This window comes from Trachinotus anak, unplaced genomic scaffold (assembly GCF_046630095.1).
Source record: "Trachinotus anak isolate AG129_WGS33_773 ecotype Australia unplaced genomic scaffold, CSIRO_AGI_Tana_v1 ptg000001l, whole genome shotgun sequence".
In the NCBI taxonomy this organism is placed as follows: Eukaryota; Metazoa; Chordata; class Actinopteri; order Carangiformes; family Carangidae; genus Trachinotus; species Trachinotus anak.
Window position 1 is genome coordinate 9,140,546 of NW_027273852.1, and position 26,431 is coordinate 9,166,976.

At 39.2% G+C, this 26,431-nt stretch overlaps 1 protein-coding gene and 1 long non-coding RNA gene across 5 annotated transcripts; one reads left to right on the plus strand and one right to left on the minus strand.

Moving 5' to 3' along the window:
- Positions 1-681: 681 nt before the first annotated feature.
- On the plus strand, positions 682-25,908 carry map3k20a (mitogen-activated protein kinase kinase kinase 20a). Of its 3 annotated transcripts, none has more exons than XM_071474839.1 (20): positions 802-1,177; positions 3,148-3,337; positions 4,352-4,439; positions 9,517-9,618; positions 10,509-10,574; positions 10,703-10,731; positions 11,384-11,521; positions 13,749-13,835; positions 14,710-14,784; positions 14,883-14,989; positions 17,217-17,352; positions 21,089-21,133; positions 21,221-21,251; positions 21,376-21,515; positions 21,646-21,708; positions 21,795-21,884; positions 23,841-23,957; positions 24,126-24,200; positions 24,364-24,514; positions 24,678-25,908. In XM_071474839.1, exons 2-20 carry the CDS (start codon positions 3,179-3,181, stop codon positions 25,397-25,399), a joined length of 2,421 nt encoding a protein of 806 aa, XP_071330940.1. In that variant the 5' UTR covers positions 802-1,177; positions 3,148-3,178; the 3' UTR covers positions 25,400-25,908. The 3 variants fall into 3 exon arrangements, with proteins under 3 accessions (XP_071330947.1, XP_071330940.1, XP_071330932.1); XM_071474831.1 differs by having other exon boundaries at positions 804-1,181; XM_071474846.1 differs by lacking the exons at positions 21,089-21,133; positions 21,221-21,251; positions 21,376-21,515; ... (4 more) ...; positions 24,364-24,514; positions 24,678-25,908 and adding an exon at positions 18,498-20,436 and having other exon boundaries at positions 682-1,181.
- Positions 14,996-26,431, minus strand: LOC139618708 (uncharacterized). 2 transcript variants are annotated; one of them, XR_011689778.1, is made up of 3 exons: positions 25,984-26,431; positions 21,676-21,800; positions 14,996-15,480 (listed from the first exon to the last, which is right to left on the minus strand). It is a non-coding gene; the product is annotated as an uncharacterized lncRNA (long non-coding RNA). The 2 variants fall into 2 exon arrangements; XR_011689780.1 differs by lacking the exon at positions 14,996-15,480 and adding an exon at positions 17,361-18,507.

Sequence of the window (26,431 nt, forward strand, 5' to 3'; positions counted from 1 at the left end):
GAACACATTAGAGAATGCAGTTATCAGTGCGAGAGCTTCGACTCATCGTCAGGGCTGATTTTCTTTGGTGCAAAGCTCTGATTGAGGTTTAGTCCCAGGTACCTTCATGAGGAAGTGCTGATGAGGCATGTCGATATCTGACGCAACAACAGAGGAGAAACCTTACAACAGAACTTAGATATCACTCATGATATCTTGGATTCAGCTCTTAAGGAGTTAAATCATTGTTGTTAAAATATTAGTGAAATATAATAATGATAATTCATATAGATAAAAGTAGGATGTAAAAGTTAAGTGAAAAATAATGATAAAAAGTAAAATCAAAGTAGAAATACTCCATTACAAGTCCAGATGGGGCTAATATTAACTACTTAATAGACAGATGGGTAGTTAAAAGTAAAGCAATATATTTATGATCTTACAATTTGCATATGAAATCTTGTGTGAAGTAATTAGCAGCTATGTATGGCTATCAGATAAATGTGTAAACTGCACTGTTACGTGAAATGTAGTGGATTTAAAGTAAAAAGTAAAAAAATTACAAACTACAAATAAAAATGACACTTTAGCTAATGTTTAGGTCCATCTGACCTGGGTTTAACAGGAGTAAATACATATTTAAGACCAGCTTATTTGTACAGCATTATTTAAAAACAGTAAATTTAAACAGCTTAACTCACGCAAAATTAATTAGATACATTAAATATACAATGACACGGAAATTTAATAAAAGTGAAGTAACCATAAAATAGACAAAAAGATAGTTAAGAACAAACGTTTTATAAAAATAAAAGATCTTGCAGTGTCATTTTCAGGCTATGAAGGAGGATCTGGTCAAAGTTGCTGATATATACCGAATGATAATGGGGACCCCAACTGGTCCGCCGACCACACGTTGGACACCGCCGTCCCAGGACGTTTAGAAAAAATACATCCGAGGTCCACGGAAGTTGTCCCACTTTCATCCAGCGGGCGGAGCTGTTGTCATAAGGATAGCGACTGGAAACGAGCCCGTCCACACAACATCAGCCACCAACTGGGAGAAGTTGTGCAACCAGTGAAACCACCGCGGAGAGAGTGGGGAAATCAAAAAGCGTCACATGAGCTTTCCCGGAAATCTCTCACTCTAACCTGCACAGAGGAGTAGCTGCCCGAAGCCGGAAACTTCACACTGAATGTCGGTATGTATTTTGTATATTGTGAGAGAGTGAGAGCAAAAGTTAGACAGTATTTCCATGCTGGTAGCTGTCAGGCATCCAGGTCGTCCAGGCCACCTACTGTGCGCTTCAGATTAAACACGGCTTGTTGTTTATAATGGTCTGTTCCGTGCACATGATATTTGTGCAGGTTTGCTGTCAAGGTGTAATTACAACAGATCATGCCATAATAATACCATTAAGCGCAGTAATTCATTATTTCCCATTATCTTAACTGTGGATACATTTGTGTCCAATGCCTTTTCAGGTAATGAAACGTTTGCAGGGCGTCAAGTCTCTCTGCAAGTCACCCCATTGATGTTAAGCCACGCAGCGGCTGAAGGGTGGAAACCCGACTCGGTTCTTAAAAGAAATGTAGAAACAGTCATGTCGGTCATGTCCGACAAACCACAAACACCTTTGACTTTTGAGCTTGTGGAGGATTTGCAAGCCTAATTGTCACGGTGCTTAAAGTTCATTTGAGTGAAATTAGAAGAACTGCTGATGCGACTGCATAATGTGTGTGTTTTAAAACAGTTTACCTGTGCCCTAAAACTGAGGCTTTAACTGTCATTTACCAAGTGCCCACATGTGTAATCTGGAAACAGGCAAACTGTGACCATGGAAACAACAGCTGCTTTACACGGTACCTCAGATTACACCAACTGCGTCGGGTTCGGGCATGCTCGGTTATTGCTGTCTCAGACTCGGGCCGGGTTCGGGGAGAAATATGTGAGCTCCAATGAGGGCATGATCGATATCTATCATGCACTGTAAAATCAATGATAAGTATTAAGGATTGATCTAGATTTCAGAGATTAAATATAACCTGGCTGCTGTGCCTGATAGATTGTGAAATGCAAGCTGACAGGTCTAAATGCTGGCTTTGTGTGATTTATTTTTCATTTAGTTTTGATGACAGTAACTACCTGCAGTTTGACATATGGCCATCAGGCCCTTATTGTTGCAGTGCTTAAAGCAGTGTTTGCTATTAAATGAGACACTGGCAGGAATGAGTGCAGGAGTGCTACCATATCCCAGTAACCCTGGCTTCTTGAGTGGATGGACAATACTGGGAGGCTGGTCCACTGAGCAGATTGCTGTGAGGCTAAGTATAACATGAATACAAGTAAATCAGCAGAAAGTGATGACTCCCCTCTGTGACAATGGAGGCATTTCCCGCTGGGATGGATAGCAATCCCAATGGAGACCCAGGTAACAGCCTTTTAAAAGCTGTAATTGCTCAGCTGTAAATGGGGAAACCTATGAACAATAACAGAGCTACAATTTCCTGTAATGATGGAATTATTTCTTTACAAGATGCTTTTATGCTTTTGCGGACAAACAAAAGGAAGTGATTATCAATCGTGGACTCCAGTTTGGGAGCATTATGCTCCTCCTAACCCTGGCTTACACAAATACTGGAGGTATGGCCTTTTCATGGGCAGGAAGAGCTCATTTTATAGTTGAAAAGATAAAGAGAATATGAGGGGCTCTCCAGGTTTTTTTTGGCTCTCCCTGCTTGTGGCCTTACTTGTACTGAACACAGCAGACTGTGCTGGAATAGTCTGTGACTTTGGCTGCGTGATCACAGCATACCGGGCATGCCATCGTCCTTATACAAACAGAGTCTGGATCCATGAGCTCATTGCTTACTGGTACTGATGATGAGGACTGAGTGGAAAAGAGTCAGAGACAGAGGATGTTCAGTAAATCACTGAGCTAAAACCAGGGATATCACACTGACACTACATGCAGAATCAGCCAATGGCACAGCGGCCTCTTTTGGGTCATGTTGGAGTCCTGTCCAATATGCAGTCACTATCGCGACTGGTGTGGTTCAGAGTGAAGCTATTCTTTGAAGACTCCTTCACTGCAGGAACAGGCTTGTTTTACCATAGAGGACTTTGTTGAACAAACCAGACTTCCTTCCCTTCCTGTGATCCCCCAGAAGCTGAGTTGGTGCTGAGTGTCATTATGAAATGTCGTCTCCAAGCGCTTCCTTCGTGCAAATCAAGTTCGATGACGTTCTCTTCTATGAGAACTGTGGCGGTGGCAGCTTCGGAAGTGTGTACCGAGCCAGGTGGATCTCCCAGGACAAAGAGGTGGCTGTGAAAAAACTGCTCAAGATTGAAAACGAGGTAGGAGTCATAATTGCCTGGGCTTTTCATATACTTTTTAATTGTCAGTATAGTAATCATTCTAATTGCTACCCCACTTAGTGGGATGTGGTGACTTCTGTACCTATCACTCATGGTCATTATACTCCCCCACTCTTAGACACGTGCTGCAAAAGAAACATTATTGCCAAATGAAAGCATGTATTTGGCCCAATTACAGAAGAGGCTGTTCTTGAAATCCCTTTGAAAGCTCAGGCTCATTGTCTTAAAGACAAAAAAGAATTATCTTTGAGATCTTTTCAGGGAAATTGTATCACATGTACAGGCTGGTGATAGAACATTCAGAAAATTATTCATCTTTCCTTTTATAAAATGGTAAAAGATCACTGATATCCATTCAACTTCACTCAAGTGTTGGAGAGATGATTTTTCAGTGAAAATAATAACGTAATCCTTTCACATTGAATCAATTGTTCCTTTAATTGTAGTGTTTGACTACAATTAAATGAATTGGTTTTGTCAGGTTTCTGTTCATTCTTTGAATGGTGACACATAGGGGCTTTCTGGTCAAGCATATTATATTAATACGACTTTATGTGCACTGTCCTTTTGCTGAAATGTCTCAACAACTGTTGGATGGATTGCCATGAGATTTGGTACAAAGATTCATATCCCACCCATGATAGCAGTACCTTTACTTTTTTATCTAGCGCCATCATCAGGTCGAAATTTTAACTTTCTCACTTTAATACATAAACACATACCTACAGAACCAATGACATACCCATCAGCCTCAGCCGTACTTTGTGTTTTGGACTAATTAGCAAATGCTAACACCCTAAACTGAGATGGAGAGCATGGTAAACATTATACCTCCATAACATCAGCATGTCAGCTCAGTGGCTGGAGACTTTTAGTCTATTGTTAATTGTTTCTTCAGATACGTATATAATGATTTTCAGACGTTTGTAAAGGAATCTTCATTATGATGAAAAAGATCCAATTATGTTTTGTCCTTGTGTGCTCATCGCTCAGGCTGAAATCCTCAGTGTCCTCAGCCACCGTAACATCATTCAGTTTTATGGCGCAATTGTCGAGGCTCCCAACTATGGAATCGTCACTGGTAAGTTTTTTTAAATGATAAGCCATTGGTACTATATGATGTATACAGTGCAGTGCGTCTCAGTAATAAGCAGTGTACAACAGCGCGACTGGACTACATCATGTTAGAAAACATAGCAGCTGAATCTGTTTGCACCAGTTGCACAGTTTGCTTAACAGTGAATGCTGCAGAGGTTTCTATGGAGGCATTAGTGAATGCCAGAGGGTTCAGGAAGTGCACACATTGATACAGTAGTTGTGGGCCCATGTTTTTTTGTCTGATTTAGAAGCTGAGTAGAATAACGCACCCTCTAAAGCTCATGTAGACATGGACTGTAGAAAACAAGGGGCCCACGATGCCTCTTCACAAACCTTCATCTAGCAGGAATGTAGTATTTATCCTGTGGAAATGACATTTAAAGTCCCCCTTAAACCAAAAGCGTGTTTTACTTGGATGTTTGAGCTTCAGTGTGGAGAATGATGTATGTGCAGAGTCTGACACTAGAAGCCTGTTGTTTCATCCGTCTGTTAAGTTGTGCTCACCTTAAAGAGGTGTAGACACAATCAGCATTTTATGACATCACAAGTCCTTTGGAAGACATCGATGAACCATTAAACACCTTACACTAGTGTGATGTGGAAACCTGAACCTTCAGTGCACAGACACACTGAGGCAGAGGGAGTGAATGTGGGACAAAAGAGAAGGAAGGAAATCAAACTTTTTTGGAAAAACCCTGCAAAACATATCAGACTCAAATTATAATTCAAAACATGTAATTTCCCTATCTCTACATAAAATGAATAAAAATAAAAAGAATCTTTTAAAATGTCTGAAGGGAACTGACAAGTTTTATTGTATTTCAAACTCTCTCCTCTGCTGTTGCTGCTGTGTTAGAGCACTTCTTAGCATAATACCATTAGTTTGAGCTCTGCTCCATGATATAATAATAAACCTCTGTATTTGGATTTTAGACCTTCAGATGGATTATTTGGTGGCAGGTAGTTTTTTAATTGCCTCTTTTGCCTAATTCTTTATTGGAGTGTTATTGCAAATCTTTGTACTGACCTGCAGTCTGCTGCACAAGTGATCACAGATTAATGATAGATAGCTTTACATGTGGCATATAGTATATGTAATTACAGCAGCAAATAATGATTAATTAAATTATTGATGAATCTGTAATCAGAAAACAATAGAAAATACCAATTTCAGCTTTCCAGAAATAACATGATGTTTTGAGATCATTTGTTTTGTCTGACCAATAGTACAAAAGCCAAATATCTTCACTTCACAGTGATATAAAACAGAATTTCTTTATGATTTATTAACAAGTAACTATCAAAATTGTTGGCAATTCTTTTTCTAGCAATCAAATTATTCATTAATTGACAAATTGTTGAGTTATACTTGTTTTAACACTACACTCTTAGTTACAACATTGTAATTAAGACCAATTTAACTGCAATTACAAATATGATGACTATTCCCTCTTTCTGGGCAGCAAAAAAAACCAAACAAAAAAAACAAAAAAAAACAAACAAAAAAAACAGGCTCTGTATCTCGGAACAACAACAGATCATCATCAAAGTCCACAGCAGCCCTCAAGCAGCAGTTCGGTACAAACAGCTTAGTCTACATAGGAAGGCTCTTAACATGTTTACTCACTGTACATCAAAGGCTGAACCTCTGAGCCTCTTGGGCTGAACTAACAAAGTTAGTTTCTGTTTGACTGTGCCATTATAAAAAGGTCTGTGATATTCTGGGATTACTGCATGTTTGAGAAACCTACTGACTGCCCCGCAGGTTATATATTTTTGATGCCTTGTCCATACTGCTATATCAAAAAAAGACAAATAAATCTGATTGAGCCGTGACACTGTTTACACAAAGAAGTTGGTAAACTTTTCACGTAAAGGTGTGGACTGCTTCCCCTGCCTGGAAGACAGTAGAACACACTGAAAGAAAATCACAACAGTCCCCACTCACATCCTGAACATGGAGGGATCACCTCCTTTAATCATGTGGATAATACACAGCATCCGAATGAATGAAATGAAATGAAACCGATAAATACAAGCCCACGGTTCACATCTGGCCTCACTAAGTCAAATGTGTTGAACTGTGATGTCGAACAGGTGATGTTATATTTTGTTATATTTACTGACACAAGCTTTTGTCTGCATTTGTCTCATGTTGCTGTAAACAACATTGGGAGGCTGGAACACTGACGGATTGTGGTCCCGACCTTTTGTTATTTACCTTTATATAGATGTTATAGAAAGGTCTCTGCAATTGGTCTAGACCATTTCTATCTTATTTGGTTTATTTGTATGTGCAAGAAAAGATACACACTGTTAAATCTCAGCATTTTACTGAGAGAATATAATGTAAACTGAATTTATATTACAACAAGATTGGAAAACATTTATGCAGGTCTGCTGGGTTCACCACTGCCTTGTCCCTTCATGTAATCATTATTTTCCTCTGTACATTTTTATAGAGTGTATTTTCTCATAGAAAAAGTATAAAAAAGGATAGAAAGATGGTAAATAGAAAGCATATGTCACTGCGGCTTTCTGATGATGTTGGCAAGAGGGTTGGAACTGATTTGCAGGTGTGGGGGTGTTATTCTGTAAGGGGAAATGCGCAAATTGAAAACTGAAATAAAAATAGCAGTGGTAGATGAATAAAGGAAACATGTCAGGTCAATTCAAGTCAAGGCAATCGTTATCATTCCATGAAGGGAAATTTGATGTGCCGCCAAGTAAGAGCAACAGCATAAGAGTGTAAGACAATAATATAAACAATAACACAGTAAAAACACTTTCAACAACAATAAGCAAGCATTCATATCAACTCCAGTTTTTCTCTGTTGCTTGGATGAATTATTAGAAACAAAAGGCCAAGTTTTGAATAACTAACACAAAGGCCAAAACTATAAATGCATCCGTCAAAGTGTGTTGTGTGGTCCTCAAATTTGATTTTCAAAAAGAAAATGATGTAACATTCATCAAAAAGGAAAAAAAACTTTCTTATGAACACCTTAAATCGTTTGATGGTAATTTAAAAATGGAAATAAAATATGTTTTATAAAGTCTGTTTTCTACTGCAAAACGTTCCCATCCTTTACATCAGGATTTGGGTTTTCATCCACTTGACATCTACTGATCTACAGATCTCAGAGAGCCCCAGTGAGTTTGACCTGAACATGAGATTTGTGTTTATAAAATTTCCATCACCATGCTGAAATAAATATGTCATTTTACTGAGGAATGGAAAAGTGGAAGAAGATAGAGTGAGGTTATTGTTTGGGCTGGGAGCCTCACCTAAACTGCCACATCACATGATGATGATACATCACACTGTCTAACATTACATTGCAACAAAGTTGAACGCCTTACAGACACACACCTCTATGTCACAAAGTCGCATCTCCTCTTTCTCCACCCTTTACGTGTGACAGATGATGGAATCAAGGGTTTTGTTTCGCTGTATATTCTCATGCTGCGAATAAACCAATACGACCAAAACAGATTCTTTTAGCGTAACAGTTGTGTGAAAAGTTAAGCGGGCTCTATAAAAAAAATGAAAAGAACTGGGATTTCTGGAGAGAACCAGAAATCAATCACAATTAAATGAAAGCATTTGAAGTTTCGATCATTAAGTTTGTGGTTTTAAACTTGCAGAACTGCGTCTGAGAAAAGGAGAAAAACTTGTTGCGCATGGTTCCTGAGCAGCAGCTGTAGTATTAAGCAACAGTGAAAGTGAAAGGTTTTGTCAGTGTCTTTATTTATTAGAGCAGAATCTAATTAGCACCAGTTACATTAAAAATGTTTATGGCCATGCTGTTTCCACATTGATCAGCTCTGATATAAATTTCCCCTGTCTGTTGACACACAGCATCAGGCCGAGCAGTCCTCGCTTTCAAACAGCCAGTATCTACAACCTGTTTGAGAGGCCTGTGTGTCTCTGTTGACCTGCAGGAGTTTAACAATATCTACTGTCACTCACTGCCCTCATAAACTTAATGAATAAAGGTTAGTTATCATTTTGAAGTAAAGGTACATTTACCTGTTAGATTAATTGCAAGACTGTTTCACATAAATTAAAAACTCCTCTGTGACATTAAACAAATTCACTCTGCGGGGGTGGATGAGACTAAGAATGAAAGTGCAGTTTACAACAGAGCCGCAAGTCATATTATCTATGGAATGTGGTTGAATGTATCCAAGTGCAAAGTACAGACACAGACACGTGTAAAGAAAGGTAAACTTTATTGCAACTGCATGTTACTGTATTTGAAATACACTTTCTACATTTGCTGACGGTCATCTTACACTACAACGCACAAAAACAAAAAGCTCATACAGAATTTAGACTCACAAGAATAATAATCGATTGGCATGCTTTATGATTGTTAATTAGACTCCTGTCTTGGTGCCTGTGCATGTTTACAATACTGTGTTTGGACATGATTGGGTTATTATACTGCGCACAAACAGTGGTTTCCTGCTGTTTCAGTCAGTATGATAGTGCTTGTTATTCTTCATTCAAGCACTTGAAACAAAAATGTTGATTTGCCCGTTCTACATATACTTCATTTACATAGCTTTATCTCTTGTGATAGTAATGTGAGGAACATTTTGCAAAAAGGCGACATGGCTGTCAGGTATGTGCCAGACTAGAAGTGAATGAAACCTTTTGAAAAATCAGCAGGAAGATTATTCCTTTGTGTTGTAGAAATATCAGAATTTGACCACAGATCCTGAGGGAACAGGTGGGCGCAGAGTGTTCAGTTTCACTGTGATAAACTGATCTCATCACAGCGACAGGCCAGTGACAAGAGCAATCTAAACAAGACACTATTACCTGGCTTCCAGGAGCTGTCTAGCAGAATTTCAACTATCTATTGTTTTTGCGTAATGCTGCCACATACTGCACTAATATGTATAATGTAGCGCCTGAAGAGAACAATTTTGTCACTGTTAGACTTTTTAACAGCACAAATTGTCACTCTTTACTTTTTCCCAACTGTCTTCATTTACTTTTTGGTATCAGTCCCTCCAGATGATACAAACTCAATCATATTTCTCCACAGAGTATGCAAGCGGTGGGTCCTTGTATGATTACTTGTCCAGTGATAAGAGTGAGGACATGGACATGGGACAGATCATGACATGGGCTGCAGACATCGCCAGAGGTAAATGTGACTATTATTTATTACCTTGATTATATTAGTGAATATCAGTTATGATACAACAAAGACAGCAGCTAATTTTTGAAAAGCTGAATTTTAGAACTGAAGGAGGCTGGTATGATATGTTTATATTTTTTGTATCAAGGCTTTATGAATGAAAAAGAGGGAGCGCTGTGATTTTTTTAAATAGCAAACTGTTGTAATGAAACTGCGAAACGTGCAAATAAACTATGTCACCAGTGGTGAGAGTTGTATGAAATTCAGCCAGAAACAACTGCTTACACCGTCCTCAGTGAAACATTGTTGTTTTCACTGTGTCATTTGCATACAGGTGGAATTGACAGTGATTAACTAATACAACCCAAGGTTACTAATGTAGTATTGAAAGGGAGAAGACCTAAGATTGAACCCTGAGGAACACCTGTGTTGATGTTAAGGATTTCAGCGTTCACATCTTTAGCTGCAGCACCTTGAAAATGATATGACCTTTTGCAGGTCATATCTTAACTAGCTACTAATAATCCTGTTCAAGTCACTTCCTTTAAGAATGCCACAATATTATGATACGTGATATCAAAGGCCTAATAACTAATAATAAGTTAATAAACAGCACATGTTTAAACATGTGTTTATTTATGGCATATTTCTGAAACCAGATTGTCAACAGTTTAAATCAGAAATGTTGAGAGCGCACATAAAGTATTTCAAACACAATGGGGTCTCTCTTGGAACATGAGCAGCTGAAAGATGCATTACTTTCCCATATGATTAATCAGAGCTATAATTTATATAGACAAGTAGAAGCATGTCTGAGGCAGATCAGAAAGGTGTTCACATCTTGGTGAGTTTCCAGTGATCTCCCTCTGAAAAATATCTCTGTATTTTCTCTTTAGGGATGCACTATTTACATTCAGAGGCACCAGTTAAAGTGATCCACAGAGACCTGAAGTCCAGGAATGGTAACAGATTTAACAGCATTATTTTTACCATGTCCAAAATTAATATTCATTTGTTTCTACATTCATGCTAGATATTCTATGTGAATACCTGCTTGTACTGACTGATAAAACCCTGTTTTCTCTCTCAGTTGTTTTAGCTGCCGACAAAGTTCTCAAGGTAGGTTTTTTATATGACTGAGTTTGATCATATGTTGGTCTGCACAGTGAGTCGCAGCTGTAAATGTAATATTTCATCCATACCTATTTGAATTGAATGTCTGTGAATGAAATAATGGTATGTTATTTACCTACAGTATATGGACACAAGAGGGCAGTGACTAACTTAGCATGTACAAGAAACCACTGCCAGCATTAGTGCTGTGCCTCACTGCTAAGAGAGAGTAGATTTATCAAAAGGTCAACAATATTTTACCTATTTTTATTTGCAAAATTGTATCTATATTCTGGAAAACTGTTCAGTTACTCCAAACATATTTTGAAGCCTCTTCTGGCACATTCTGTATATATACGGTATAGTGTGCCAAACAGCATTTGCCTGTGACACTGCGTTGATGAAAATAGCAACTGAGTCCCACCCTGAATGATGTAATTATGATAGAAACCCGTATTTTTAGCATCTGCTAACACTAGCGTCACATCCAGATGCAGACATCTTTTTCAGTAGAGAAAACTCAGCACTGCTGGTTTGACTAGATGTTAAGTATGATAGACATAAAGTAAGTACATCAATGACAGGAGGCTAGGGATAACAAATAAATATTTTTATTTAGCTGCAAAATTCATTCAAGTCTCATTCTGTTCTTCCCCAGATTTGTGATTTTGGGGCATCTAAATTCTTGACCCACACAACACACATGTCCTTGGTTGGCACGTTTCCCTGGATGGCTCCGGAAGTGATCCAGAGCCTGCCTGTGTCTGAGACTTGTGACACTTTCTCCTTTGGTGTGGTGAGTGATAAGAACGAAACTCTGATGCAATATTTTTATTTTAAATTGTATAGTTAATTGTTTGGAACATATTGCCTTCTTACAGAATAAAAAAAACAGGATTCATCAGACTGATGTTGATGGTGTAAGAGTATAGGACAGAGGACCCTTTACTCTTAAGAGCAGCTACCCAGATTATTTAAGAAAATGTAGATGTCACTATCTGATGGCAGTGTTACAGCTCTGAGGCTGAGTACACACACTTTCCAACTAAGAAAGCCTATTTTTGAACATCACTGCTGTATCTCCAAATCATGACATAATGGATTCAGACTGAAAACAATGAAATGCTCGTACGACAGACTGATTCCTCCTAATGTACATATTAACCACATAAGTAAACATTTTGGGAACCTCTTGAAAGAGGCATATGTGCTGATATGATAAAATTGACTATAATAATTAAAGAGCGTGAACCCTAACCCTAGAAGCAGCAGAATACTAAAATCCTTCTGATAACTCAGAAAGAACAAAAATGAACAAGAAAATATAAAAACAATAGATATTTTTTTATATATTTATATATATATTTTTTTATTAACATACACATTTAATGTAGGAGCTCCACAGTTTTCAATTGTTACAACATTTGTTCCAACATTTTGATGTTATATAAGTATATAATACATAAATAAATATATATATATATGTATTTATATATATATTTATAAAATAAGTATTATATCTGATATTGTACACATAACTATTATCATTAGGAAATACATTAGCTTCCTATTTGTCTGTTTCAACATATTGAAGCGAATTAAATGTTGAATACAAACGAATGCATAAAGTTATTGTTTATTGTTATTATTATATATAGTGATTGATGTGATGCGGCTGTGACACATCATCTTTGGAGGGCAGTGATAGGCTGTCCTTGATATGTATCTGTGAGTAGACATAATTTTATTTCTTCACAGCACTTCTAAATCACTGAAATTTTGCAAGAAATTGCTTTTAGCTTCTTAAAACAGAATTCCTGAATTTTCAAGTTTAGGATCGCTCTGAAGATCAGTTGATTTGTGTAATTTCTCTTTAAATGATCTGACAGTACTTTTATCAAATCCAGGGAAAAGGTTTTCATTACGGCACATCAAAGATGACAGTGATTGACAAGGACAGTGAGACTCAGTCTGAGTTGAACAATTCAGAATCAGTTTACGTTTGAAGAAATTGCACTGAAGTTACTTGTGGCTTAAAAAAAAGAAGTAAACCAGGCCCACCCTTCATGTCTGCATTTCTTTCTCTGCTTAAGTGGAGAATAGCAGTGATTTTGACCTTTGCAGAAGTACATGTGCCTGTTAGACATTTATTGTGACTTTCCCATTCTTGAAACTCTTGTGAAGCTTCTGTCTTTTGGAAGTAGCTTTAAATTGGAAACCATTACTAGTTACCCTCAGCCAGCTTAAAAATTGCAGTCCCTTTCATACAAGAGTAAATTGAAGAGTAAAATTCCAATGCATTTACAAAAAAAATATGTAAAAATTAGTTTTTTTTTAGATCTATGCTCGACCTTTGAAGCTAAACAGACAATGTTTATAATTGCAATGAGCGCTTTTTATGCCAGGGTTACTGCAAAATGATTGCAGATTTAAGTATGCAGTTTACCCCCTCAGGCACGTTTGTGAGAAACTGATTTCTATAGTAAAATACATACATGTAATGAGAGGCAGCTGGCAAGTGCAGAAATGCACAAATAAGGTACACATATAGAGTAAAACCCCTTGGTGTTTGAAAAATGGCTCTTCTCCACCTTTTCATGATCTCATTTTTTGTCAACACGGGCTGTTATTCCTGATGCTGCTGAATACCAATTGAAAAGAACTTATATTTTCAAGGGTGCACTGTTATTGTACTTCAAAAATCATGGCAGCCTTTGATCGGTGTTGGAGATCTAAATGAAGGTTTTTGTCAGTTTTGTATGTTTCATTTGGGTTCCAACAACGACAGATAAATGTTTTTAATGTTTATTTGTACAGTATATGAATTCACATGCTATATCAAGAGATAAAACATACTTAACTGCTTAGCAGTATTGATGCTGTAAATCCCAGCATGTGGTGCAGCAAAACAGCAGATCCTTGGCTGTTATGGCGGTGCATATAAATACATACATGTACAGGACTATTTTATGATGTTAGAAATTTGTTTGTTTCCTGACCTTGGCTCTTGACTCTTGTGATAGGTGCTTTGGGAAATGCTCACCCGTGAGATCCCCTTCAAAGGTCTGGAAGGCTTACAAGTGGCCTGGCTCGTCGTGGAGAAAAATGAGGTACCATTGTGTGTGATTATGTGATTGTGTGTGATTAAATGTGTGTGTGTATATATAATACTGACCATGAGAACTGGGGATCGTTATTGTCCAGATAAATAAACCTTTCATGAGTCACATTTTAGGTCTCATCAGCGTATGATGGAGTTTATAAATTGTATGGAACAGTTAACTACATTGTTATATCATTGTGCTCTATTCAAATGTTATGTCCCAGTTTAAAGGTTTTGGAATTGTGCTTCTTTACTTTGTTGCAGAGAGTTCGATGAGAAGATCAATACCATCATCATGTCTGTATGTTAAATATGGAGCTTGTTAGGTTAGCTTAGCATAAAGAGTGGAAATGGGGGTGGCGGTATGATAGCATACAAAGTCCATAGAAAGATTTGCCTTGGGTTGAATTAGACGTGAAGGTGCTTCGTAAACATATAGACACCAGGAGGTAGACTAGAGAAAGAGATCAGAAAGAAAGAAGGTTTCTGGTGTGACCACACAAACATGCACACAGGCACACTTCCATACACATGGTCAGTCCGCACATTGCTAGCTAACATTTGTTGAAGTTGTATGAGGGGGTTGTGTGGTACTACTTCTTAACTAGGAGCATTGACTTCCTGTATTGTTGTTGTCACCATGAGGGAACGAATGGAGGCTGCAGGACTGAGCTAAACTAGCAGTTTCCCATATTTCTCATATTTAACAGATGGACCTGAGAGTGGAATCAATCCTCATCTAACTCTATGAAAATAGAAGAAGATCAAAATAAGAAAATAAAGAAGCATATTTTCCAAAATGCCCAGGTGTTCCTTAACATCAGCAGCCCGTCACTTTAGCACTGGCAGCTCATTTTGCCAACTCACCGTGTGTGTTTCAGAGGTTAACCATCCCTAGTGGCTGTCCGGTCAGTTTTGCTGAGCTCATGAGGAACTGCTGGGCAACAGAGCCAAAAGTGAGTTATCCACAAAGTTACATTAGCATGGGTATGAACAACATATGTATGTTTCCATTTGAATCACATACAAAACAAATGTTTTTATGTTTATTTAGGAAAGGCCAATGTTCAAGCAGATCCTCTCTACTTTGGAGTCCATGTCTAATGACAGCCAACTTCCTCAACAGTGCAACTCTTTCCTTCACAACAAGGCTGAATGGAGGTAATGTGATCATCCATTCTCCAGCCGCAGTAAATGTATTTATAACCCTCTTTTTTCACCAATATACTGCCTCAGCCTAAGGAAATGTGCAACTGTTTTCAAAGAATGATGTGGAAATGTAGCTGATGGGGGCCGTGAAATACAAAAAGGACTTGAGATCGTGCATATAGATCTTTAATAATTACACTGATAGCTACATAAAGGCATGAAAACCTCCAAAGAATCATCCATCTGGATATACTTCCTCTCTTTACCCATAAGGCCCTAAAAATAATCACCATCTTTTTCAAGTAGAAGTGTTTAATTGGCCTGTATGAGCAGCTGGAGGTTTGGTGATGTTGCACAGCCTGAGTCTCAGCTGTTACTTTATTCTCTGTCTGCCTCTCTGCGGGGCTTGTCTGTGCTCTGAGGTTTTGCCTCAGAAGTTGTGCTGGTTGCAACATGTCCACGCAGCCATCTGCAGGTGGATCAGGTTGGAGTGAATCTCAGTGCTGGAAAAGAGAAACTGAAGACGTGTGAGAAACAGATAGAAACACCTGTTTTAGCCCAGGAGGTTTGATACTTTAATCTTAACTGGCTCAAAGTGAAAGTAGAGGCGTGTGGTTGATGGGAGCAGGAGGTAGCTTTATCAGAGGTGGTAGAGAGGTGTTATGTTGGGAGAGAAGAGATTTGTTGTGCTTATTTTGCTCAGGTAGCTGATGTGTATTTGCTAGATTATTATATATTTTATTAAATGTATCTGATGCTGATGCAAAAACCACCAAATTAAAGCTGAGAATCACCACTTTCAGATCATAATTATAATCTCATGTTAATGCCCCAATACCCCAATACCTAAACTACACTGTACATTTTAATGTATAGAGGTTAAATGCCAAACTGTAGCTGTGATAGTGTATTAATTTAAAGCAAGTTTCAGCATATTTCAGTGGTTGTTATGTCTTAATTCCATTGTATTGTTACCTGTTTTATGTTAAATTATTTGGGTTAGAATACAAATAGAAATGCACATTCAGTTAGAAATCAAACGTGAAAAACTCAATAGAAGCCCCCTGTTACGAGTCTGGACACAGTCCTGACGAGGGAGTTGTCTTTTCCTTCCTCATCTCGCATCTCAAGCAATTTAAGAGAATTTGTTTGTTGGTTTTTTTTTAGCGTAGACGCATTGGAAAATGCAGAAGATGCGATGTGAGCTGTGAGGGTGATGTGCAATGCGGATACAGTTTATCAGGAAAAGTGGGAGGCAAGAAAACCTATGATTTGGGAAGTGGAGTAAGAGTGGAAATTGTTTGAGGTTGGAAGCATCGGGGGTTAGGGAGGAAGCGGTGGAGTAAGGATGGGCCTTCCTGCCCGGGATTCATGTGTTTATGAAACGAGAGTGTGGGAAATGAAGTTTTTGTTGGGCTGAAGCTCAGCACGGATATTTACAACACACTGTGCAGCCCCACCTGCTGGGCGAAACAAACTTCCTCAGCGTGAAGTGAGCATGAGACATTGTCCTGTCCTTGGCATTCAAAGCATCAGACACACTCTAAGCCTAATCACCTTCTGCCTGCAGGGCATCACTGGGCTGTTAAGAGAAGAGTTTTATTCGGTTTTGTTTTTATTATGTGTCACTGCTTACTGTCCGAGTATTATTTCTCACTGTCCATAACTATACTTAGTAGTACAACTTCTAAAAATCTAGTGGAAATCCCATAGTTGTCAAAGATGCTAAATACCTACATTTAATTGAATGATGCAGCCATTAAAAAAAAAAAAACATTTCTTGGGTGTTGAGTCACACAAGCGTCACACAATTTGATACAAAATATATGCCACAACATGCTGTGTATGATCGGTTACATTGGATTTTAATGTGTTAAAACACATAAATGATCATTGCAGAGGGTAACATGGCGAAATGTAGTTTATGTTGAGTCAGTTGCACCCACGCCGTCCTGCTGCTTTAAATATCCACTCATGCATCAAAGGTGCATTAATCTGCCACTGAAAATAGTCCCCAACAAATGCAATATTTACTCCTCTGTCAGAGTAACCTTTTAGAGCTGTTTTACGATATAAGTTAGCCTCTTCTAAAGAAAAATACGGTTGAACCCATAAAGACTGACTCCTTTAGTATGTGCTTGGGGCAGAGTGCCACAGACAGGGTAGGGAAGCGGAAAAGTATTGAAAGACGAGCTAACATTATATTGTTGGTTTTGGTCTTTCCTGCTGTGTACTGCAGGTGTGAGATTGAAGCTACACTTGAGAGACTTAAGAAGCTGGAGAGGGACCTGAGCACTAAGGAACAGGAGCTGAAGGAGCGAGAGCGGCGTCTAAAGATGTGGGAGCGCAAACTCATTGAACAGTCCAACAGCCCGGTGAGTTCCTCACTATCCCTTCTTCACCCTGGTTCACCTTGTCCCCCAGGACAGCAGCCGCACACCATCAAGTAGTCACAGCAGCAGCACCTCACTTTTACTTTGCTGTTCACACGTGTATTCCCTCACTCGCATTAAGAGAAGGACAGAATTTTCCTGATCTTTCTCTGGGGTGAAGTGGATATGGGAATGCAGTGAAATGAGAATAAAAAGCGTGGAATGAGAAGGAGGGGGAAGCACATTATGAGAACATTATGGGCAGTAGACACCACTGGCAGTGCTGCATTTATATGCGGTGTAGTGCATGGTTGAAGAATTTGAATTGGATTGTGAGCATCCAGTCTCCTCACGGTTTTGCTGTTTTCTTTTGTTACTCTGCATTGTTTTTGTTTTTTGCATGCAAAAAAAGCTTGATGTGCAATAACATCACACATAAAGTTATAGATTATAATATGACTGATTATAATTATGACTATAAAAAAGTAGTAAAAAAAATGCATATTACAATTTCCTACTGGCCATTGCGACATTTTCAAATTGTTTGTTTTATCTGACCAACAGTCCTACACCCAAAGATTTTTTTTAACCACTGCAAATAACAAAGAAAAGCATCAAATCCTCACTTTTGAGACGTTAGAAGCAACATTTGGCATTTTTGCTTGAAAAATGTCAGACGTGATCAATCGATTATCAAAATATTTGCAGATTAATCTTCAGTCCAATTCTGTTTATCCGTCTTTTCACTGGTGTTTCTGTGAATGATACACAATGGTTTATCTCAAACCGCATGGCACAATGGTGTACAGAGCAGATCCCTTGGAAGATGCCCCTCAACAACACACAATTTCTATAGTTTGAGTTTGAAATAGTCAACAAAACCTTTGAATCAAATACACTGGAATCATTTCCTGTGGTCCTTTCTTGTTCTATCCTACCTTTATTCCACTGCTCTGCTCTGTTAACCTCCCTTTAACGTCTTGTTTCCTAAATCACATCTTGTGTTGGGGTTGAAATTGTCCACTTTTCTTATTCACACTTTATTTTGTGGATTAAAACTGATTACTTATTTCCTTTTCTTTTCTATCCTCTCTCTTTTTTTTCTTTTACCCCTCTGTCTCTTTTCTTCTCCTGTCTCTGCCTCTCAGCTCTTCTTACCTGTGGCAAAAAAGATAAGCGCTCAGTCATTCTATCAGTCAAAGACGGAGGAATCAAACAGTTCAGAGATGTCGTGTCAGATCACAGCCTCCAGTAACGAGGAGGTGAATCTGCAGTCTGTGATGAAAGGCTTTGAGGACGTGTTTTCAGCGGACTTCGGCCGGCCTGTCCTGCACTCTGGCATGCAGGTCAACATGCAGGCCAAGCAGAACTCCTCCAAGTCAAGCTGTGTCAGAGAAGGACACAAAATCAACATGACTCTGGGGACGGGACGCTTCACTTGGTCTGACGACAGTGAATGAACCTCTCCGGTCTTTCCAATACTGTGATCTCACGTCATTGGTGTTGTGGAAGCACTATTTCTTAACCAATTGCTTGTTAAGTCACGTTGATTATTTTGTCATTTCAAAAATCATCACTTAAAACATGTCTTGGTAAAACTATTTCTTCTGCTGTTCAGGTTTTATCCATGATGTCAATTCTTTAATAGATCAATGTAGCGCAGAAGCATATTACAGAACATATTTTAAACCCTCCACCTATAGATATTATGGATGTCATTTACTGTATGCCTAATGTACTGGATGTATAGTGCCAAGCTGTGAAGAAAGAGCCTCATAAGCCAGTTGCTTAGAGAAGGCCAGGCTTTTATGATGAAGTGACATTTTGCTGACATTAAGATTGGCCAATTTGTTCTGGATGTGTGCAGTTGTTGAGATGCAGGATGAGAAAGTACATGTTTTTTCCTCTCACTGACCCAGGTTCAAAACAGCAGGAGGGGGACTATGCTGTGTGACTGTCAGTTTCATTCTCTCATTTTATATTTTAGTTTTCCTCACAGACTTTGTCCTGAGGCCAAAGAGACTTAAAAAATATAAAAGAAATTATTTATAATAATAACAATGTTTCTGCACTAGTGGCTCAATCAGAAGGCACAGTCTTTACCGAAGAGCAATGTCAGTTTTAATTGAATAATTTCCCTCTATAGATGCATTTTACATCCAGTATAACACTATATAGTCTAACTGAATATTAGCCGCAAGACCTGCACTTTACAGTAGAGAAAAATCGTATTAGCCCGAGTGTTCAGTTAGGTATTATGCTTCATCTGGGGGAGGGACATGCTTCCTTGAGCATAACCCATTAAATTGCCCCCTTCACTTGTTATCATCAGTCAGTCTCATGAGGATGTAATCCTCTGTATTCCTGTGTTGTTGCTTGTTAGCTCCCAGCCATGAGCTAATATTCCTACTCAAACATTGCCTGTACCCTTGTGCCATCAGGCCCTAAACATATTAGACCTGACGTAACGGTTAACACAGACTTTCACCAGTATTTACATTTCCCTGTGTGAAATCGAGTCACTTGGGGCATCTTCAAACGTTCAACCTCCACACTTGAGCTTCCACTGAAGTCATACGGCTAGCAGCTTCTTGGTGTGATTTATTTTGCCGCATCCTTCATTGTTTTGTGAATAAATCAGTTTCTTTCAACTCTCTCTGCTCACCTGTCTGTCTTAGATTGATTTTATTACTTTCCATGTGCGAACAAATGGTGATAGAAGGACAAATGTTTCATGAGAATGATGTTGTACTGCCACTACTATCACCAAACTGTTTATAATAGAACACAGAACAGACCGTGACTGACACCATTTCAATAAGACTGCAAATATATTTCATCACTAGGAATTTTTATTGTGGCTTCATACCATGTGTCTCCCAGTATTCATGACCTGGTTACCCATCATGCATTAGTCCACATGGGGGCAGAATTGTGTGAACTAAATCAAATTCATAGTCTTTTTTTTTCCTGCAGATTCCTCACACATATCATAACCATATAAAGCGTGTCATTGTAAATTTGAGATTTTGGTGCCTTTTGTCAACAGCATGTCATGGATCTTAATAAAAGAAGCATGACAACGCATTTTTGTTTATACGTTCAGCGAAGTCACTCCAATGAGACTTTGGCAGCGGCAGAGTGTTTCTGAATGTGTTTACTTCTGAAACTGCAGCACTGGAGGAAGTAAAAAATGCTGCAGGGCTGAGTGGCTTTATGAGGCAGCAGGCTGCACCGAAACGTATGGCAGCGACTGTGTGCTGAGACCGGCGTTCATTTCCTAATCTGAGCTGTTTTCAGATGTCGTGGGAAGAAGACAGTGAATGGGGATTACTCATTCATTTAGTCGTCTTTCCTCCAATTTTCCATCGCATTATTTCTGTCATTACACACCAGTCTCATGATCACAATGATGAAATCTTTATTTTGGCCGGCAAGTTTCTGCCTGACTGCATTTAATGAGCAATAAATGACTTATCATTCAAATAGATCACGTTAGATCAGTCAGATGGACATTTCGGTTTGGTATAGACCATTAGAGGCAAGTCTTCTTAATCACATAGCACAATAACCGGAAAAGTAATGGCTCCGACGACATGAAAAACATGGCTATTTTCCATTTTAATAACATTTACTTAAGTTTTGTAAAAAAAAATTTCTGTCAGAAAGACACTCATGATGTCTGCATCCATCCATATTCTATTGCTGTTACATCTATTTGTCTTGTGTTTCTATGTAGTTGCTGCCCACCCTTGACATCTATTCCTGGACAGAGGAGCATGTGGTCAGTATCAGTGTATTTAATGTGCCTTCTAAATTCTGTATTAATACATTGCTATTAAAAACTAATGTGGCTATTTTGTGTCTTTAGTATTTCTGGATGCAGCAAATATTCTCTGCAGGTGTGTTTGTTTACTTTATGAAGTTTTACACCATAAGATCATCTTTAATTTCACTTTGGTGCATTTAGACAATTTATTTTGTGACCTGTTGTTTGAAAACTGGTTGTTTCTTTTTCTTTCTCAGGGGAAGGTACATGTGACATGCAGCTATACGCTGACCTGTTTAAGGAAAATCACATCACTGGAAAGAGATTGCTGTTGCTCACAGAAAATGACATGCGGGACATGGGGGTCAAGTCCAAAGGTCATGCTATACACCTTAAGGCAAGGCACAGTTAACCGTTAATCACAACTGTCAACTTATTTTTTTTAAAGGCACATATAATTTACAGAGTTAGGTCTGTGCTCATTGATGTTTGGATTTACAGTGAATCTTACATTTTCTCTCTTGCAGGAGGAAATTGAAAGGCTCACAAATGATTACCTCGGGTTCGTCCACTTCCCACCACTATTTAAGGTATGGAGTTTCTTCTCTTTCATCAGGAAGTTGTTTGTGCTTTTCAGTACAGATTTCAGCCTTCTCTGTACATGTTTTCCTCTCAGGATGAGCTGGAAAAGGAGGTGGAAAGGAGTAAAACAGTAAATCTGGAGCTGGTGTTTGGGTACCACTGGAAACCAGGAACTGGGAAATCTGTAAGTCTGTAAAACACACACACACACACACAGTGACTGCATCACCATAGTCTGCAGCTGTGAGCATCTGATGAAACTCATCACTGGCTCTGTGAAGGACAACTAAAAGATACAGTCACAAAGAGATGTCCTATCTACTTTGATCAGGGTTGGTTTTAAATGCTAACATTTTCAAAAAGTTTGGTAATGATCGTTACTTTGTGAAAACGATGTACAGAATCAAGGTTTTGCCACGATTGTATCAACCTCCTTGTGCTGAAGCTCTTTGTTCTGAGGACTCATGATGATGGCTGTTACACTGACCGCTGAAGGCATCACTAGACATGTATAAAAACCAGAAAAATAAACATCTCATTCTCAGCCATGTACCACAGCCACCTCAACTTGCGCACAGCCCTTTGTTAGGGTCTCAAACTGTGGAGAAAGGGTGGCTCTTCACTTGCTGTTTGAATCTAATCAAAAATAGCCCATTTAGCCAGAAGTCATTTTCTTTTTAAAAGGCAAACGTTATTTAATCTTTCAGCTGTTCATTGTCCCATCATAAATAGTCCTCTTTCAGTGTGTTCGGCAGGGCTGAAACGAGCCTGCTAATTGCCTCCCATTTCTTCTGACATGTGGTGGTTTAGTGGGTAGAAAACACAGCAGGGAGAAGGAAACAGGAGGCTGAGAAAATGAGAGCTAATTATTTTCCCCTGCCTGGTGTCAGGTTCCGTGTCAGCCTTGTTTTTACAAACTGGAAGGTTTTTTGCACTAAATAAAACAAACCCGCACTGCATTTTTTTCTTCGCCCCTCTTTGCTGGCGATGTCATGGAAGCAGCTGCACTTCTCAAAGACAAAATGAGGGCCTGCGATTGTGCGGCCACCATCTGACAGCCACTGAGGGTCCCCTACTAATGAGGATATCACCGTGCAGCCAAGTGAAAGGTGCTGAATTATGTATGAGTTGTCATTAGACGCACTCGGTTCCTAGGCATCATTACCAGACATTGTTTCTGCTGGAGTGATTAGACTAGCATGGACCTGGGAGGCCCGGTGCGACCGTCCAGGGCCGACACCAGGCCAGCGCGGGGGCCACTGGTGTGTTTCTGAGCCAGAGGCTTGCTGAAGCTTCCCCTTTGAGCTGCTTCCAGTCCCCGAGGACGATGCAGGAGAGGGCGAAGGCTCCACAGACGAGTGTGTTAGTGCCACTCCTCTGATGTCTTTCTCTGTGATCACCACACAATGGATTGGCCTGCGCCGTGAACCCTGTGTGGTTAAGCGGTGACCTGTGGCTTCGTGGCCGGCTTTTGGGGATTGGCACAATCATTACTGCTTCGTCAGCACTGGTTATGCAGCAGAAGAGGGATGGGGAATTGTTCAGGCTTGTGTCTCCTAGCGAGGACTTGATGTGTGCCGCATGCAACAACTCACAGGGAAACAAATGAAGGTTTTCACCCTTATCATCAATCTCCTGTACAGAAAAAATAAGATTAATAAATAAATAAACATATAATATTTGACGAGGAATATCAGAATGTCCGTGTAAAACTAATTTCTGTTGTATTTGTTTTGTTTTCTCTGCCATAATCATTTAATAAAATGCCACAGTTCTCACTGAAATGTTGAGGACATTAGGATAGTGGACAAATGTTTTCCAATGTTTAAAATGTTTTCTGAATAAAATGTTTTCCTATACTAATACTGCATACAAATGACTAATTACATTTTTTTTTATATCACTTTAATTTATTTTATCTCACTTTTATGTTATAATTTCTTTCCTCCCCACAGTATGACGGTCTGTGTCCAGTAACTTGCCACTGCCATTAAACTACCTCTAGGCTGTGCTGTTGGTTTATGTTCAGGATTAACCAAGTTCTCCACAAAGAATAGTGCAGTTATGAACTTTTCAGTGCAATCAGGTGTTGTTTTTTGCGTGTACCAGAGAATCTACATTATGACTCTTTTCTTTCAAGGACTGCAAATGGAAAATGTACATGGAACTCGATGGAGATGACGTTGCAGTAACCTACATCAAAGACGTAATCTTTAATGCCAACCAGCAGGATGTGGAAGTCTTCCGGATGACTAAGGTGTTGGCAGAAACACATTTCCTAAACAAGTTGCAAAAGACATTACCTGTCATCTTTTAATCAGTGCTAAACATTGACTGATTTAACTGTTTACATTTTACTCACAGGATTGTTGTAGTGTGGTTTCTGTAGTCAGATTTTTAATGGACTAACGTTATTGCAATGCAGCCGCCTTTTGTGATGGACAAATGGATCGTTGGAATACAACAGAACCAGAAAGTGGACTACATCGTCAATTATGAGGTGAGTCAGTTCAGCTGCTGTGGGAGGCGCCTTACAAAACATTGCTAATCTACAATTGAAATCTAAATGTGAAAATGCATCAAAGGCAGTCACACCAGTGCAACAAATATAAACACTTTTGAAACCAAATATCCTCATATCCCCTTTTGACTTGACCCTTCAGAATGATGTCAAGTCCCCAAAGACAACCAGACACAGCTTCCCGATGACGTGGAGTCTCAGTGGTGGCCAAGACGAGATCAAGACTCTGGAGCTGGTCATTGAAACGACACAGGCTAACATCGACTGGAACGTCAAGGACAAGTCTAACTGTGGTAATGTTTGATTTGTAGTTTTGTTGTCTTCTGTTGACCTGAAGAGTGCCGAAGCAGCCTCTTCCACTGCAGGACAAATAAAGATCGTTGCTCTTGAATATTTTCATCAGTATGAAACACAAAATGAGGTCTTATTTTTATCAGTGCTTATCTTCTGTTTTAGATATTGATCCCATATGGATGTACAACGTAAGGTTGAGGCAGATGATGACCGAGAAATCCCTGCAGCCGACTGCTGCTCGGACTGCCTTCACTAGCTCTGATGCCCGCACTCTGCCTCAGTTCCTGTCTGCACATGAAAGCCAGGGGTTCTCTTATGCTGCAGCTGTGCGTCGCTCTCCAAACCGCATCCACGCATCTCCCTGGATTGACTCACGCAGCTCATCGCCAACTGCTGGCCTGTCAGCCAAACTCTCGCTGCTCCATCTGGGGTCAAAGGGCAGCAGTCCCTCCAGCACTACATCAGAGAGCACCTCAGAGAGGGAACGAGAGCGGCCACTCAGTGCTGGAGCAGTGCACGAGCACCGCAGAAACAGCTACTTTGGCAACACATTAACTGTGGGAAGGGAACAGGGTATGGGGCACGCATGGACCAACACTAGAGGAAGCTATATTCATAATAAAACCAGCAAAACCTCACGACAGCCAGGGAGGCCACGGTCCAACAGTTACAGTGTCACATCACAGAACCGCCCACCCATGATACCAGGTATATTGTCTGTGGCAGAAAACCCCAGTGAGGATAAAGACGGGGCCAAATCCAGCGATGGCGGGTGGATCAAAGTGGAGCGACAGAAAAGATTACCACGCCAGGACAATAAACAAGTCAGAGGTCGACAGAGGAGAGGCGGCAGGGGAGGGCGTGGTGCGGGGGGAAGAACTTAATGTGGGCCACACATGAACTGACAGCTTCTTGTGTGCTCAACATGTCATGCACTGAAAAGGTTTTGCATATGAATTATGTCTACTTACATGCTCACAAATGAACTGCTTTTTGCAAGAGAATCACCGATGCTTATGATATATATATATATATATATATATATATATATATATATATATATACATATACATATACACACACACACACACACACACACACACATATATATATATGCATGACCAAATAAGATTTTATTTTTAAAAACGGTCTCTTGTCTGGTTAATATAAATGAATCTATGCTCTAATTATTATTAGAAAATTGGAAGCTTCAGTCCCTCTTCTTTATTTTCTTTCCTCCATTAAATGGCAGATGGTATCCAGCGATAATGTTTCAGAAAAAAAAGTGTCTTTTTATTTATTACATTTACTATTTACATTTTTCACAAGTAACCAAATAAACTGTGATACAATGCCAATACCCGAGGTTAAATAAACATTTCTGACTCATGTCCTCCAGTCCATTCTTTCTGAGTTGCCTCTTTTTATTCAGTCTGGTATAGTGCCCCAACCCAACCTTGTCACTTACCTTGGTGCTTCAAGCAGCTCCACTTCCTGTTGTTTACAACAACATGTTGTTTTTGTCTCATCTGAATTTTGCTGCCAGACTTCAAGTGAACTTGTCCCTATTATTCATCTGTATTAAATTAAATGTCCATATCTTCCTGTTTCAGTGCCTCCTTTGCTAAAAAAATCCCATTCATTTAATTCATTTATAAACTGTAACCCACACAAAGTGTAACTGAAATATTCACATTTTGAAGATTGAGCATAGTTTCATATGTAACGTTCATTGTGTCCCGTCTGCTTCAACGCTGAACCTCCATCTTGGCACACGATTCAGGTTACATCTGAAACTTTGATCTGAAGTTGGAAAGGAGTCAACGTTTTACCCGCCTTGTATGGAAATTGACGAATAAAAAATTCGCGCCACGGCAAAGTACATGGAAGACACACTACTTCCGTTTCTGAAATCT

Coding starts and splice junctions, on each gene's coding strand:
- map3k20a (XM_071474839.1), top strand. CDS start 3,179: ATGTCGTCTCCAAGCGCTTCCTTCGTGCAAATCAAGTTCGATGACGTT. Junction 14,990..17,216: donor CACAACAAGGCTGAATGGAG/GTAATGTGATCA, acceptor TGTGTACTGCAG/GTGTGAGATTGAAGCTACAC. Junction 21,252..21,375: donor GCAGCAAATATTCTCTGCAG/GTGTGTTTGTTT, acceptor TTTCTTTCTCAG/GGGAAGGTACATGTGACATG.